This window comes from Drosophila mauritiana, chromosome 2R, assembly GCF_004382145.1.
Source record: "Drosophila mauritiana strain mau12 chromosome 2R, ASM438214v1, whole genome shotgun sequence".
NCBI lineage: Eukaryota > Metazoa > Arthropoda > Insecta > Diptera > Drosophilidae > Drosophila > Drosophila mauritiana.
The window spans coordinates 19,129,358-19,146,612 of record NC_046668.1 but is presented as its reverse complement, the minus strand read 5'-3'; the positions used below and the strand labels follow the sequence as shown (position 1 = coordinate 19,146,612).

Here is a 17,255-nt window from a genome sequence, read left to right as displayed (position 1 = left end):
TTAGTTTACATTGTGTTAATGATTTAAAACTCTGGGTTTGGACACGATTTATGGGTATACCCATTTGAAAATGGCATTTATTGTCGATTTTATTCTGTGATGGGCGGTGTAAAAATTTGTTTAAAGGTGTCAATAACATACCGATGTTAAACGAGATACAGTATTGAATGGTTTCCTTCTATGAATTTCGATCCTTCATAAGCGAAACATTGTTTTCATTTGTTCGTTTCAGTGCACTTCGTTCATTAGTTGTTTGTGGATTTAATTTGCTTACTTTGCTCAGTGCTTGTTTCAGTTAGTTTCGCAATTTGGAAACTATCTCAAATTGGCAATAGTGAAATAAGAGAAAACACATCGTGGGCTCCTCTTAATTATTTTCACCGACGAACGGGTGGGCGATCGAACTGTTATGGCTTTAATAGTGTTTGCACCAATTATTCAATTGCCTAATTGCTGTCGATTGCTCATAATTTCAGTGTAACACTGTGTATTTGTGGCACATTTTCGTTTTATGACCCCGAGCGTTCATGAATGGGCGTTATTTACTGGGCATTAAAAAGTTTCGGGTAATCTTATCACCCAGAAGTGTTCAAACTTGCGCAAGTCACCAAACAAATTTCGAAACGGAAATACCAAAGGGTTGAAATAGTCTAAACGCAAAGATAACTGCCTTGAAATTGCGCCCGAAATTCGCACAAAATCACAGCAACAATAACAAGCGAACCTAATCAAAAATCCAAAATCTCAGGCAGCTGCGCATGCGTAGCTGATGAAAGAGATAGCGAGAGATCGCACCTTTGAAAATGCTACCGGAACAGCTGGCGCAAAAGAGCGAGAGGGAAGGCAGGAGCGAGTGATAAGAAATAGCAACAAAAGCGCATAAACCACCACCAACTACTACAACAACGAGCGCGACAAAGCGAACAATGCTCTTCATTATGCACGTTATTATTAAACAAATAGGGAGAGCGGGAGAGAGAGTGGTGAGAGCGCACCGTGTTGATAACACACCCCGTGTAGAGAGTAGCTAAAAGTTAGCTAGATGCACAAATAAAAGAGCTAGAAATGCAGATATTTCCTCAATTTGATTTATGATCACCTATTGATATTTGATATTTATAATAGCAGCTAAAAATACTTTAATTCTGAGTGCCTCAAGACACATAAATCAAAGTATACAATTAATTGAAACATTGTTTTCAATACTCTTAGCTAGAAATCAGTCAAGCTGCCAGCACTGCCTACCTTACTCACCCAGGTAATTTGACCCGACTCTCTGGCTTACTGCTCTCCCACCCCGGGAATCAGAAGTCTGAGTGGACTGTAGCCAGCCGCTCATTCGATTCCCAGCAGTCGAAGCACGCAGACGCAACCGCTGCGATCGTCGCGAGATATTTGTGTTCGATCATCGTTTACGTATCGTTCGGGCTAACACGTTCGTTGAGTGTCGTGTCGCCTTGTGTTTACCGTTGTGCAGTGTTTAACTATTTACGCTTAGTCTTGTGGGTGCAGCACCCCCACCACCCATCCACCCACTTCACATACGCACTGTCAAGTTTTGTGGTGCCCAAAAGTAATCAAATGACACGTGCTTGAAATACACATTTTACTATCCATCAGTGGCGGCCGAAACAACAACAAAAGCATAAGCCAAACTTGGGATTACCTCGGCATTGTTTATACAGGAAAGCGGTAAGTTTTGGCCACAATAAACCGTAAAGCACACTTGGAATGTGGAAGCAGAGGAGATAACTGTTTATGGTCCCCTTTGACCCCAATAAGCTTATCAATAAACACAAATATTCAATACGATTCCGCATACGCCCCTCGTAATTACACATGCCTTAATTCACAAAATCACAAACTACAGACAAATATATTTATGTACCTCCGCCCATTTATTGAAGTAAATTCCAATGGTTTTTATTTTTGCTCATTCGAGGACCTCGCTAAGCCGCGTTTTATGACTCAGGAGCCTCCCAGAGTCAGAGTCGTCAGACCGCAAACTGATTTCGTTCGCTTTTCTCCGAATGTTCTTTATAACGTAGATCCCCCAAATGAGTCATCCGTGCGCTTGGGGATACCGAGTGGATACATAACTGCCTGAGATACGTACGTATCGTATAATTGGGGGAGGCAGTGGGCTAAGGTGACTGATCAGGCTGATGGTGAATGAATGAGCTGGGGGTGCTGGTGACTAAGCCTCCAGCTTTGGATAACGTTAATTGGGTTGGGTAAAGAAAAGTGTGCACACAGATGTGATAGTGTGCTGGGCTAGGAAAGAGTCACCTCTAAGGCAGTTCGATTAAATAACATTCAAGTCAGAGCTAAAAAATATCAAGATAGTGTATCCAGTTTTATACTCTATAAATATTATTTTACTCCCATACAATAATATCATGAATTCATAATCCGACATACTATTTAAGATCTTTTATGCATTCAATATACATCCAGCTTGATAAAAATACTTTTGTAAAAGAAAACATTTAAGTTTCTTTGAGTGTTTTTGTTGGTCATATACATGCTAATCAGATTATGCATTCGAAGAGGTGGTCTTTCGCCACCCCGAATACTTGTTATCTCGACTCACCTGGAAACCTCAGAATATATCAGTGGCCCGATTTCAATCTCACCGCATTGTGGCGTTTCGCAGATTTCCCTAATTTCAGTTTGCCCGCTCCTAATTGCAATAATCAAGGGAGCACCGCATAATTTCACTGATCTAGTTCCAGTTTAAGAGCGTTTCTGCGGTCTCGATGGCTCCATTAGAGTGCTAAACACCGGCCATTACGGCGGTCATCGGGAGAGGTGTTATTACCTGGACGTCTGGACGTGGAAACCAGTCGGTGCTGGAAGTCACTCACCTGTGGCGGCCACGAGATCGATATCATTGACAATTGGTGTCGACGGCAGCAGCAGTGGATACGTAGATGTATATAATGCCAGTCCGATATGTTGCTACCGTTAGATGGGAAATGCCAGAGCAATGATGATTGTCGTCCAACTGAGTGGGATTAACGTTTAATTTGGCTTAGTTTATTGATTTTCCATCGAACAGTTCGGAGCAAATGGAGCATTTCGATTGCATTTACTAATCCATTTGCAACTCTTTGTTTTTTGCCACTCATGTGTCAGTTTGACATTTTGCAACAATGGTCGATTCTATTGAACGGATTATGGCTGCCGCGACTTGAATAATTGCACGGTTTTAATGCGTTCATTCAGTTTTTTACATAATTAAATGATTGTTTAAAACTGATTTATTATTTAATTGTTTGCCACTCGAACGACAACAATTAATTATGCAATGGCGCAAAGATGCGATATAAATAAATAATAATTTCATTATAATCAATGCAACAGCTGCCAGTGGGCGCACATGATGCGCGGAAGGGGCGTGGCAAGCAATTAAAATTTATTACGCTTATTTTGCATTTATTCCATTTTAATTTGTCGTTTAAATGTCAAAACTATTAAAATAATTATGCTGGATGCCGGATTAATCAATGCTCTGGCCTTTGTCCAATCGATTTTGATCTGGTTGGGCCGTAACTTTTGGTTAATTAATCGGGGTTACGAGCGGGGAAATTTACCCCATCCACCCCATCCAACTTTCCCCCATTTCACCTTGTGTTCAATTTGTTCGGCTGACCCCAATGAGCCAAGTTCAGTTAACACTTAACCACCCCGCATATTAACTTAATTATCATGATTAACATTTTCTGTGTAATTTCTGTATTTTCGCTGGCCGTTCTCAGTTGAATTTTGCGATGCAATTCCCATTATTCGTACCTTTTAAACTGACCAGAACTTAAATTTATTATTCAACACGCTTCCCTCGCTTTTTGTCTGTTTTTTTTTTTTGATTTATTTATTATGAAATGCTTTCGATAACGAACCATTATCATATCTTCATGCGATATGGCAAGAGTTCCGTTGCTTTCTTTCTGTTCTCTCAGATTGAAGTGCATAAATTATTTTGTCTCTATTTTTAGTTTAATTAACAGATTGTCGCAGACTTTAAAATTCTTTTTGGCCGGCAAGAGCACAACGAACTCCGAAAATTTTCTTATTTTCTTAGCCACGAATTTAATGTACATCAATTTCTACACTATGCAACACACCCAATTAAGTGCAATTTGTGACTTTGTAATGAGGCTAACTCATCGCATCTCAGCTCAGCTATTTCTCCTCGTGGAAACCGGATTGTTAGCTAAACATTTTTTACATTACTTTGCCTTTGCCTACTAATGAGCAGCGTTTATTAGAATTACTCATGACTGGCCCATAGATATAAATATCGATTGAGGGGCTGTTTTTCAATCAATTTAAACGGCTTGCGGTGGCAGGGGAGGAGGTGGTAATGAGACAGACGAACCACAGAAAAATTCAGTGGTCAAGGGCAGAGGGTCCTGAAATGCCTTCTTGGCCGGCTTCGCTGGCTAATCCAATTAGAATGGCGCCGTCGGCAGGGAAGTCGCCTTTGTAGGTGTTCCCTAATTAGATTGGCGTTGCTCAGCCGCAAAGCAATTCCTGGGAAAAAATTGAAATTATTATTTTAGTCTAGATATCCACACATTTCTCTTCCAAATATAGTATGAATCGCACGGCTCGCTATTCGATCTTAAGTCCTAAATAAGGTACTTAAAACGAAGCTTAGTCAAAAAGTATTAAAAACTGTTTTTATTGTATCTTTGTCCAAAATATTTATGAACTACTAATCCGAACAATTTTCACTTATTTTAACACAAGTAGTTTGCATTGTAACTGATTTTATAGCAGAATTTAAAAATTTATATGGCAAGTGTACGTGGCACTTTACAACACTGCATTTCGTTGCTGATCAGCAAAGACTCTCTCTCTGGTGGGAAACTTGGAAACTAGCAGAAAGTTAAAAAAAGTGTCAGTGTAATGAAACAATACCGGAAAATATACCACGCAGCACGAAATTCACTAACGCCAGCACAGGCGATAAACGATAACTCGCGTAAAAATCTTCTGCGCGAACGACTCATCAACAGTTTTCTCTTGCCGAGAAATATTTGATTTTCGCTTGGCTTTTAAGTTCGCGGAGTGGATACATTGCAGCGGAGGGCTTTTAAAAATCGGGTTAACTTTTGGCGGAGGACGATCGCCGATTGCAGTGGGAGTGGGAGAATGCAAAATGCGGCACTTTGATGAGGAATATGCACGATTGCCGCACGACGACGTCATCCTCAGTCACAAACACACACGCACACACCACACACAATAAACCAGGTGTGCACGGAGAATTCAAATTCGTTGAGATATTGTTGTAAATTATGAAAGCAATTTATCAAGCGGAAAGTGGAAATCGAAAGAGCTGGATAAAAGGGGAAGCAAAAGGAGGAAGTACGCGAGACACAACAACTGCGACGGCGGCGGAGCGACAGAGAGAGCGCTGCAGATAAACGCGCCTTGAGCCGATCAACGAATACACAAAGCGAGCGAAAGAGAGGGAGACAGAGAGGAATAGAGAACAGCCGAGGGCAAATAATTATCTCTTTTCGCTGGATATCTTTTGGTTTTTTTGACCTCTAGCAAACTATTCCCTCGAGCATTTCTGTGTAAGTACGCTAATTAAATTACAAATAAAAACAGCAAAACGCTATAATTGCAAGCTCATAATTCACAACAAATGGTCCCAAGGCAAAAGCAGCCACAGCAACAACAACCACAAAAACGAGGGTCAAGTGGCAAGTTATTAACTCTAGAGGAACTTCTTCCATTTAAATAAGACCCATCGTTATTGCTAATAAAGCAACACGCCTCGCACATTTCAGTTAGTTTAGTTTCATTCACTGAATTTGGCAAAACTTTCCGTTGTTAACGTACAATTATTGTTGTTTTTGTTCTATTTGGCGTGTCATGCGTGCGATAAATATTAAAAAAAAAGAAAAAACCGACACGGGGAAAGATATATAGGAGATGCCGCCGACATATCCGCCGAGCGACAATCTAAAAGTTTACGAAAATAAACACACACGAGCCAGCTGAATGGCCTCCCACCGCCCACTTATGATGCGCCCCCTGCCACGCCCATCGTGGCCATGTTTTGGTTTCATTTTCCATTTTTCAAAATACAACAAGCCACACACAAAATAATGACTTTCCTATAATAATTTTGTGGATTTCGGCCTTAATTGTTTGTGTTTTTCAGCAAACGTTTCCCATTTGTTCGTGCAGAGAGAGAAAATATTTAGTTTTTTTTGGATAGAGAAGTGTTGGGAAAAGAAATAGATTAGCAATAGATAATATTATTAAATTGTTATTAAATTAAATTGATAAATTACACATCAAAAATTCACTGTGTTTATTGTATTCAAAATTGAGAGAACCGAGTTTTTCGCAGTGCAGTTGTACGTTTATTTATGCATTTGAACGTGTCTGCCGGTTATTTGGAATTCCCATATGCAAACAATCGAAATTTCGGTTCGGCTGTCTACTTACCAGTTTTCAGGTGCATTTTGCAATTTCGAGCGATTGCATACGGTTTCACGCAATTGTGATTTTATCTTTATTGCCAAGAACTTACAGTTTTAGAGTCCGCAGCTTTTAATTGACCATGGGCTAATTACTTTTGCCTTCTGGCATGTGGATGTTGTTGTTGTTTTAGCTGTAGCCGCTCTTCATTTGGGTAAACAAAAGATAAGCAACAGGTGCTCCAAAGTCTCGAGTTGCCACACTGAGAGTTGTACTAAAGTGTTACTGTGAGATATGTGTGTGCGAACGTGACAATTGTTGCCCCTGGCTCAATCGATTACTCATCCACTCAAGCCCACTTACTCATCCACTCACACAAACAGACTCACATAAACACACCCACATACATACGCCCATTAATCGAGCTGCAATTGAATGCCTTTTGTACTGTTTGAGCGGCACTGCAATAAGTGGTTTTCTCCTCCGCAGAGAGCGGAAATCCCCAGAGGGAAATGGACACCCGCGTGGAACTGGAACTGGAGCCGGTTGGCAAACAGGATAGGCCAAAGGATCAGCCAGAGGATGAGAATGAACCGCTCGAAAGCCAGCTGGAGCAGGAGCAAAAGAGCCTGCTTACGCCGGTCAAGATTCCCCCGGCTCAGGTCGCAAATTCCGACCAGGAGGCCTCGCCCAGCACCCCACCACCCATGAGCCTGCAGCCGGGAACATCTCGGCAGCTTTTCAGGGACGCCGCCATGGCGCACGGAGGCCAGGAGACCACATCGCTGCTGCAGCAGGAGCTGAACAGCATAGCTGCCACCCAAACGCCTGTCTCGAAACTCAGAAGCGCCAGCTCCACGCTGGATGCCAGTGTCTCCCGGAATCCCTCCACCACGGGCGGGAAGCATGAGAAGAAGCTGGGCCACCGGCGAGTGGCGGAGGGCGGTGAGGTGACCTACAAGAAGATCCAGTCCAAGCAAATCATGGGCTCCATTCAGCTGGGCATCCAGCATACGGTGGGCAGCCTGGCCAGTAAGCCCAAGCGGGATCTGCTAATGAATGACTTCTGGGAAATGGAAACGATTTCGTTTCCGCCAGATGGTTCTTCCATAACACCTGCCCATCACTACAACGACTTCCGCTTCAAGGTCTACGCACCCATAGCCTTTCGCTACTTCCGAGATCTGTTCGGAATCGCACCAGATGACTTCCTCATGTCCATGTGTGCGTCTCCCCTGAGGGAGCTTTCCAATCCGGGTGCCTCTGGTTCCATATTTTACCTGACGACCGACGACGAGTTCATTATCAAGACGGTGCAGAAGAAGGAATGCGAGTTCCTGCAAAAACTTTTGCCCGGTTACTACATGAACCTATCGCAGAATCCTCGAACGCTGCTGCCCAAATTCTTCGGACTGTATTGCTTCCACTACAACTCGAAGAACGTGCGGTTGGTGGCCATGAACAACCTGTTGCCCTCAGACATTAAGATGCACTGCAAGTACGACCTGAAGGGATCTTCCTTCCGGCGAAAGGCCTCCAAGGCAGAGCGACAAAAGGCGAGTCCCACGTTCAAGGACCTCGACTTTGCTGAGCACCATCCGAATGGCATATTCCTGGAGACGGACAAGTACAATGCACTGATGAGCACCATTAAGCGGGACTGTATGGTGCTGGAGAGTTTTCAGATTATGGACTACTCGCTGTTGGTGGGAATCCACAACCTGGACCTGGCTGCCAAGGAGAAACGCGAAGAGCGAATCCTAAATGCGCGCGCCAAGCTGCAGCGCAAGGAAAGCGCAGCTCAGGGACCACCTTCATTGAATCCAGACGACGATGCTCCGGAAGCGGATCAGAATCAGCTCCATGCGGTGGCCTCATACGCCTCCATACCGGGAACTTCGGCTGGAGCTGCCCTGAATCGAACACGTAGTATGAATCGTCAGCGTTTGGTGGCCCATTCCACTGCACTGGAGTCCATTACGGCTGATATGGATGTGCCGCTCGAGGAGGACGAGGACGTACCCGCCGGCGGCATTCCGGCTCGGTCTGAAAACGACGAGCGGTTGATCCTGTACATCGGCATCATCGACATTTTGCAGTCATATCGCCTGGAAAAGAAGCTGGAGCACACATTCAAGAGCATTCTGTACAACGGAGACACGGTGTCCGTGTGTCGACCCTCCTTCTACGCCAAGCGCTTCCAGGACGCCATGGGCAAACAGGTGTTCAAGAAGACGCCCACATTTCCACTGAAACATTCCCCCTCCAAGCGCAAAACCTCGACCACGCAACTGCGCTCGCCGGCATCGCGCTTACCGCCATTGAGTACACCAACAAATGCAGTTCGTCAGCCGATCATGACGATGTCGGGCATGTCGACGCCGCCGCCGGCCTTTGATGACATTTCGGAGGAGGACATAACCGCCGCTTCCACCAGCTCGCTCCAGCAGCAGAGGAGCAGCAATCAGTCGAACAACAATCGGGGCGAGGCGGAGGTGGTCCTCAGGGAAGGAAGCAACACGAGAGGAGGCAGCGGAGAGCCCAGCAGCACCTATCACACTCAATACTCGTACGACAGCTCCGGGCGAACAGGAAGCGCCTTGACCAGCGACTACAGCGACGACGAGTCCACCGGAACGGATTTAAGCTCGCGGTTGCCCAAGCTGCGCACCCACCGCCTAACAAAGACGAGTGTTCAGGTCACGACGGTCGGCTATGTGGAGGGGGTGGACACGCCACCGAAGGGCGGGCAGGATGTGGTGCACGCAGATGTCAATGGCAAGACCTCCATGACGACCACCACCATGCTGACGACGACAAAGACGGCCCACATCCAGGCGCCCAGCTACACGTCCACGCTCGTGCTCAACGATTTGCCGCGTTGATTTCCTGAGCGGGATTCGGCGGGATATGAAAGGAATCCTGAGCAGCAGCGGAGCATGTATATAAAGCCCAATGTGTATGTGTGTCTGCAAGGTGAAAGCGTCACTTCCACGCCCAAAAAGCGAAATTCTGAAAACGAGCTCGTTTATCTTGATTAAACACAAAACCGAAAAGCGAATACGTATTCGATATTGAAATTTATGTGGCGCCCGTGCTAATTGACTGCCAACCAGACACGCCCCCCACTCTCCACCACACATGCACACTGCTGGGGGATTCCCGGTGCCTACTCAAATTTATAATTATGTTGCCTTAGCTGAAGTTTGTTTTAATTTTTGAAATTATTGTGCACGACAAGCGAATGGCTCAATCGAAATTGGTAAAAGGGTTGAGAAGAGACGATGTGAAACTCAGTTTTTGTCTACTATATGTGTATGTTGCTGTATTATAAAGTGCGTTTACGTATTCTAAGATGCTCATGTAAATAAAGGAACGAGAATAAAAACCTATGTATATCGATGCGAGCGGGTTATATTTGCCCAAAAGGACGAGTGTCCTTCGGGGGACCAACGGGCGCTGACGTTTATATTGGAGCTCTGCCCGTGGCTGGACATAAATCACTTAATGATTTCAATGTTGCTATTAAGTGCCGTTAATTTTTATCGCCTTGCTGCATTGTTAAGCCTCTTTCAGCCATCGAGCGTGAATTGTGCAATATTTATTGTCCATTCGAAAGGATTTCGCAGGACTCAGCCGCGTACCCGCGATTTAAACGGGTGATGGGGGCTTTGGGAGGATGGCAGAGCTCTCCATTAATTAGCCCGCGTCCTATGGACAGTGGTTTTAAATTGTGCACCCTTTAATTCGGCATCTTGATGGGGTTTTATGGGCACAATTGAGGCAATTTAAAAATGGGCTTGCATCTCTGGATCAAGTATTACTTTGATTTTATAAACTTTAATGGTTAAATATGAGAAGTCATGAACTCGCTGCCACTCAAATAATTCAAAAGAGGATGGCGCAAAAAAAGTGATATTGTGATATTATGAAAGGCGTTAGAAACATTAAAAATTGCACATTAAACTGTGAATAGGCCGCAAATATTTGTTGGTTTTTATGGCCATGCCTTTTATGCTAATTGAATATAATTTTAATTAATTGCTTAATGAATTCAATAAATATGTGTGTGCCGAAGTGTGAGTGTGTTAATGTGTGCGAAAGTGCCGGCATAAAAAGTGTTTCGTCATTTATTTATTTCAATTTGTTTACTTGAAACAAGCACTTTGTCAATATTTGCTCTGCAGTGGAAGGAGTCACCCATGCCAGTTGACCAAATGCCATTTGAGGGCCAGAATGGTGAGGGGTGCGGGGTATGAGGTAGGTCAGAGTTCACTGGGCATGCATAACTGAAAAATAAACTTTCCCACTCATGCATAACGCAAACAGTTGCACACCAACAAGTGCACGATGCCCCCCTTTGCTGAATGGTATATTATGTAATTATGGCGAAAACAACAAAGTATAATAAATATGTAAGCTGCAAAGTGCAAAATCCACGAGAAATTAAACAAAATAAAACACGACTTCGGTTTGCAATGTCACACGAAAATTGTTTAGCAGCATAATTAGTTTATTCCATTTGCATAATAGAGCCCCGAATGCCGCACACCAAATGTTTTGTTCATTTTCCAAAAAACCCCCCATTCCCCCTCGAAAATCATTTGCATTTCCAACAAAATGGGGCAGGTGGTTCCGCCCCCTTTTGTATGCCAATGCCTGTAACTCAACAGATTTGGTCTGTAAAATCTGCATAAATGCCCACAATTTGGGGCATTCACATCAATTATTTAGAAATTATTGCACACTAATGTATACTGGGCCATATGCCAAATGTCATTTTGATGGCCCCCCAAAACTTGGAGCTCCTTAAATTGCTCCAAAAACCAAATGGTGTTTCTCTACACTGAGAAATGCTGGTTCACAAGGTCGCAGGGTGGAAATTTCATTGATTAAAATAATGATTTGTATCGCCTGGCGGAAATTTAATTTTTTCGTAACGGATATTAAGCCAATGTTCAGGCATGTGTGTGCAATGCCCCTCCCCCTTTCCGACATCAACCAAACGAGGGGGCGTTGACCCCTGAAAGACCTGGACGAATGGTCAGATTGGGGATCCGTGTGCTGGCAATGAATCCAGTCCCGGTCCATTCCATTCCAACCCAGCCAGCCAGACCGGCAATTGCATTAAATTTAATGAATTTAAGCCTGTTAAACGAATGAGTCCAATTTATTTAAATGATGGACACCACTGATGATTGCCCGTCTCTGTTTCTCCATTACAGGCATGTCCTTTCAGCGCAGCTACAGCAAGGTCTGGTGGGGATCCGAGCAGTCCTCCCTGACCAGCGGCGGTTTCTATTCGAGCTTCAGCGGCGGGAGCAGCACATCCAGCACATCCAACTACCCACAAAGACAGCCCGCATCCCTCGGCCCCCTGGGCAATCTGTCCTGCATCCAAGAGGTGGAGGACGAGCAGAACAGCTCCAAGCTATCCTGGCACAAGCACGATAGCCCCGGCAGTCTGCGCAGTCAGGTGAGCGCATATCGATGGTATCCCATTTGATACCCCGAGCCCACTGGGGCATTTCAATTTGGCCAGCATTATGGACCTTTTATTACGAGTATAGTAGAGCAATGTAATGTAATGGAGTAGAGCCCATAGATAGTATCAAATGAAAATCTAATTATATTTGCTGCATACAAATTTGTAATAAGATATGCTCCAGTTAGCTGCATATTGAATAGAAGTTTGGGTTCTACCAATATTGGGAGTGCAAACAAGGTTCCATGCGAGAAACTGGCATTAATTTAAGCCCTTAACCATTCGAATTCAGTGCGCTAATGGTCTTGTTTTTCTTCGGGTGATTGCAGGATTCGGGCTTCTCGGACAATGAGGAATCGCATCAGTTGCAGCATCAGCAGCACTTATCCCCGCCATCGCCACAATCCGATAAGCAGCAAACGCCCGCGGCCACGCCCACATCCGTACATTCGGTGGCCACACCACCAACGGTGGTGCGCCGAGTGGGCAACTCGTCGTTCTACTCGCCGCTGATCAGTGTCACGCGTCGAATTTCCTTCACCAGCGGCCAGATTACGCCCAAGGCGAGGTCGGAGGATGAGGATGCCGAGGATGCGGAGCTGGAGGCGAGTCGGAGTCGTCTGTTCGAGCAGCTGGACAGCATGAAGCTGGACGATGGAGAGGCAGAGGCCGAGGAGGATTCACCACCGCGTCCGGCCATACGACGCCGCAGGCGACTGATGCGTAAGCCCATGCCGGAACCGGAAGCGGCTTCGGCCAGCGAGGAGGAGGAAGTGGTCATAGCCCCACCACCACCGCCGCCCTACAACAATGAAACTGTTTACTTGGGTGAGGCGCCACCGCCGTACAACAATGAAACGGTGACTTTTGGAGCCACCGAGCAGGATGAAAGCCTCCAGCAGCAACCTTCCCCCTTGAGAGTCAGAGCCTTGCGGTTCACGGCTAGCACCAGCACACCCAAGAGTGGCTCCAAGATTGCGAAACGGGGCAAGAAGCACCCGGAACCCGTGGCCAGCTGGATGTCGGAACAGCGCTGGGCCGGCGAACCGGAGGTGATGTGCACCCTGCAGCACAAATCGATTGCGCAGGAGGCATACAAGAACTACACCATCACCACCAGTGCGGTTTGCAAGTTGGTCAGGCAACTGCAGCAGCAGGCTCTGTCACTCCAAGTCCACTTCGAGCGGAGCGAGCGGGTTCTCAGCGGACTGCAGGCCAGTTCTCTGCCGGAAGCCCTTGCCGGAGCCACGCAGCTGCTGTCCCACCTGGACGACTTCACCGCCACCCTGGAGCGACGAGGTGTGTTCTTCAACGATGCCAAGATCGAAAGGAGGCGCTATGAGCAGCACTTGGAGCAGATCCGGACGGTGAGCAAGGACACGAGGTACTCGCTGGAGCGACAGCACTACATCAATCTCGAATCCTTGCTGGATGATGTGCAGCTCCTGAAGCGGCACACTCTGATCACCCTGCGTCTGATCTTTGAGCGACTTGTTCGTGTCCTGGTGATCAGCATTGAACAGAGTCAATGTGATCTGCTATTGCGGGCCAATATAAATATGGTAGCCACCTTGATGAACATTGACTATGATGGATTTGCGTCATTATCCGATGCCTTCGTCCAAAACGAGGCAGTGCGAACCCTGCTCGTCGTGGTGCTGGATCACAAGCAAAGCTCCGTGAGGGCCTTGGCACTCCGTGCTTTGGCCACCCTGTGCTGTGCTCCCCAAGCGATCAACCAACTGGGCAGTTGTGGAGGCATCGAAATTGTGAGGGACATCCTGCAGGTGGAGTCCGCCGGCGAGAGAGGAGCCATCGAGCGCAGGGAGGCAGTTTCGCTGCTGGCCCAGATTACCGCCGCTTGGCACGGTTCGGAGCACAGGGTTCCCGGTCTGAGGGACTGTGCGGAGAGTTTGGTAGCCGGTCTGGCCGCCCTCCTGCAGCCGGAGTGCTGCACACAAACGCTGCTCCTCTGCGCCGCTGCCCTCAACAACTTGAGCCGCATGGAGGCCACCTCCCACTACTCCATCATGTCCAACGAGGCCATCTTCCGGCTCATCGACACCCTGGAGCACCAGACCTGCGGCACAAGCGTCTTTCTCTACGTAAGTATCTAGATTCTTTAGATTACCAATCATTAAGGCAGTGTGTTGTCTAATGCAGTAAATATTTAAATATTGAACAATTTTACTGCCAAAAATCCTAACTATTTATTTATTTGCCCCAGAAGCAAACCTGACCTTGGGTGGTTTTACCCCGGATCGATTTCCTTCAAACTTTTTGGCCAATTTTATTGAAAGCTTCTTCTGGCCCGGGCTCGTAAAATTTATTTGTGCATTTGCAAAGCAATTTTTTCGCAATCTTGGCCACGATTTTTCATTCCGCAATATACATACATACAAATGTACATATACACACACAGACCACTTAGAGTTGCTTATTTTTTGCTCATCAACATTTTCGCCCTCTGTTTTATTTCATCCGCACAGGAGCAGATCGTTGGGATGCTGCACAACATGTCGCTGAACAAGAAGTGCCACAGCCACTTGGCCAACGGCGTCATCATAAATTTCATCACGTCCGTGTACCAAACGGAATTCTACCAGACCTACGGCTCACGTGCGGAAAGCGATGCCCAGCGCCGCACCATCAAGACCATTCTGCACACCCTGACCCGGCTGGCCAGCGATTCGCCGACCCTCGGAGCGGAGCTCCTGGAGCAGTGGCATCTGCCGGACCTGCTGCGTCAATCCCTGGCCCTTAAGCCTGCCAATCCGCAGCAGCAGCAGCACCTGGACAGCAGCTACGGCGGCGACATATCCCAGTTGGCGCGACAATTGCTCCGTGCCCATGGACAGGAGCAGCAGCTGCTGCAGGCCACTCCGGCGCCAGGCGGTTCCTTCTCCAGTGGCCATCAGACGCCCGAGGCACAAACCCAGACCAATTCCAGTGGCATGTCCAGCTCCGGCAGCAGAACCAAGGCCAAATCGTCGGCGTCGCCGCTGCTCAAATTCAATTTAACACGTCAGGAGAGTTTCGTCTAGTTTTCACCACCTGAGGAGGGATGGGCATGCTCCAAGAACTCAGTGGAGCTGCACAGAGAGAAATCTATGACTAAGTTGTACATTGTCATTTCACTCATGTATACGGTTAATATTATTGTTAATATTAGCTACTATATCTTAAACAGTTGACTTCTTTCCGATTAAGTTGTAAGGCTTTGTGATAGATAGCTTAATGCTTTATCCGACGAATCCAAGGCCAGCAATATTTCTCTCTGTGTGGACACGTTCTCCGGCCGGACACAAGCCGGAAGCTCAGACGTGCGTCAAGTGTTATTACTTTGTCTAGAATGTTGCGTGACCCGTTTGGACTCGCTCCCCAAGTCGCTTATCCTTGCTGTATCCTTGCTGCTGGATGTAAACGAAGTAATTTTTATATTTCCACTCAGGCAAACAAAACAAACGGAGAGACGGAGCGAGATTCCAAATAAATAGGAATACAAGTTTTGTTTAGTTGTTTTTTTGTTCTTCTGCTGCTGCTGCTGGCAACTTTTGGCATTCTTGTGTGCTTATAACAAAAATGCTCTTAAAGCACTGTTTCACTCGGCAGCCAGATTTATTTTATGTTTCCGTTGATGCAAATGCAAGCTGGACATTTTGCATTCTTCTTGTAAATATTTTCGCAAAAAATCCTTAACCTAAACCCCCATACGGCTGGCAACTTAAAAACCAAAAACTCGGAAAATTCCTTAGCTGTAGAGAAGTCCTTTGTGCCAAATAAAATGAAAGAGAAATTCGAAATATTTATTTCTTCTGAACTTCGAGCAATTATATTGCATAACATTGTATTATATACGTACAAATATGTATTTACGCTTTTCACCAATGTTTGGAGTTATTTCTAAGTTTAGTATAAGATTATTACAAATATGTCGCTTAAATAAAATCAAGATGTGTTTAAACAAAAATCTATGTGTATTTACTTAGGAGTAGAAGTATCGATCTATTGGATATAACTAAATCAATGTTTATTCATAAAAATCTATTAAAATAAGCTAACAAAATGAATTTCGTGTGCATTGAATCTTTTATCAATACGTATATATATGATAGCATGATAACAAGGTATTATCCTCATATTCAGCCACCCTGTTTTGTACTCAAATGTGTTCTGTGTGTTTGTCCGAATGGCTTGGACTTCAGTATTTCTTTTGTGCGGGGCATTAAATGTGTTTTTCAGCAGTAGAACCAGGCTTACTCCAGTTGGACACACTCCTCCTGCACAATGTTACTCCATGTGCTCCAAGTGCTCCATGGCTATTCGCACACATCTTCGGTGGAAATGAAAATATACCAAAGCAAATACAGCACCGATCAGCAGTTTGGCGTGCAAATCCACAGATATCCACACACTGACACTGGCACACTTTATCGAGCATGCAGACTCAGAGCTTAGAGTGTGTTGTTTGAGCAGTGCGATTCCATGTGGTAAGTGGCAAGCCGCTTTAGATTTAAATCTGGGATCCCATGAAATTTGGAAACAGGGCAAACTAACCCCTGTTGTTGGGCAACTTGTGAATAAAGTCAAATGGGCGGAAATTTCGCATGTGCAAATGCGTTCGATGACCGGTTTTACCTATCTATAATAACTGAATTAAGCGAAACTAAATTCCAAATATGAAGAGTGTGTTTCCGATTCACAGGCTTCGCCATCCATCGAACCGAATCAGTTAATATTTCTTATCGCTTTGCGACTGAAACACAGGACTTCCAACTATTCGTGACGGGCAGCTGAAATGTATGCTATGCAAAGAGCGTTAGATGTCACAAAAAGCGAGCTAGCTCTATATCCTTTTGAGTCCTGTTCCATATACCAGCTTCCCACTCGCCAGGCCCCGCATTCAGTTTTCCATGGCTGTCGATATCCGAATCAGGCATAAACAAGTTCTTTAGAGTAGATTAAAGTTTTATAATGCTGGCATATTTTGCATGGCTGAGCCCGGAATGAGAGAAGATGCTATGCCATTGGTGGCGTATGGTGCGCGTATGTGTGCGTGTTCCCATTGAAGTGACACACACATATGCGCATTGAAATGGGGAATCTTGAGTCCTGGCCCCGCATGTGTGTGTGTGTTTATGTCGGGTTTGTTTGCAGCATGCGGAATGCCCGGCTCTGATCCAAAGTGTTGCGGCATTTGATGCCTGCTCATATGTTTGTGTTGGTATTATGACAAGTATGGCTGACATTTGTGAAGGAAAAAAGGATCTCACACAGAGGTGCACACAGGAGCTAGTCCCAGAGAAAAACTGGTCACGAAGGA

At 45.6% G+C, this 17,255-nt stretch overlaps 3 protein-coding genes across 5 annotated transcripts in view; 2 read left to right on the top strand and 1 right to left on the bottom strand.

The window, feature by feature from the left end:
- Positions 1-3,217, bottom strand: part of LOC117138540 (carbonic anhydrase 1) — a 32,762-nt gene extending 29,545 nt beyond the window's left edge. Inside the window, exons 1-2 of one of the 3 annotated variants that reach the window (XM_033300681.1) lie at positions 2,868-3,216; positions 2,594-2,776 (exon numbers count right to left, since the gene is read on the bottom strand). The gene's annotated coding sequence lies outside the window, so the exon portion shown is untranslated. Of the gene's footprint in view, positions 1-2,593 lie in introns of all 3 variants that reach the window. The other 2 variants (XM_033300682.1, XM_033300680.1) reach the window with 2 other exon arrangements.
- LOC117138536 lies at positions 1,331-15,899 on the top strand. The gene is made up of 4 exons (XM_033300674.1): positions 1,331-1,692; positions 11,673-11,923; positions 12,262-14,037; positions 14,422-15,899. Exons 2-4 carry the CDS (start codon positions 11,675-11,677, stop codon positions 14,974-14,976), a joined length of 2,580 nt encoding a protein of 859 aa, XP_033156565.1. The 5' UTR covers positions 1,331-1,692; positions 11,673-11,674; the 3' UTR covers positions 14,977-15,899.
- LOC117138537 (phosphatidylinositol 4-phosphate 5-kinase type-1 alpha) lies at positions 4,970-9,849 on the top strand. Its single transcript, XM_033300675.1, has 2 exons — positions 4,970-5,591; positions 6,937-9,849. Exon 2 carries the CDS (start codon positions 6,960-6,962, stop codon positions 9,330-9,332), a length of 2,373 nt encoding a protein of 790 aa, XP_033156566.1. The 5' UTR covers positions 4,970-5,591; positions 6,937-6,959; the 3' UTR covers positions 9,333-9,849.
- Positions 15,900-17,255: the final 1,356 nt, after the last annotated feature.

What these genes read in the sequence shown, in the direction of transcription:
- LOC117138537 (XM_033300675.1), top strand. Translation starts at nt 6,960, where the DNA reads ATGGACACCCGCGTGGAACTGGAACTGGAGCCGGTTGGCAAACAGGAT.
- LOC117138536 (XM_033300674.1), top strand. Translation starts at nt 11,675, where the DNA reads ATGTCCTTTCAGCGCAGCTACAGCAAGGTCTGGTGGGGATCCGAGCAG. An exon ending in CCGGCAGTCTGCGCAGTCAG is followed by an intron (nt 11,924 to 12,261) that starts GTGAGCGCATAT and finishes GGGTGATTGCAG; the next exon opens with GATTCGGGCTTCTCGGACAA. An exon ending in GCACAAGCGTCTTTCTCTAC is followed by an intron (nt 14,038 to 14,421) that starts GTAAGTATCTAG and finishes TCATCCGCACAG; the next exon opens with GAGCAGATCGTTGGGATGCT.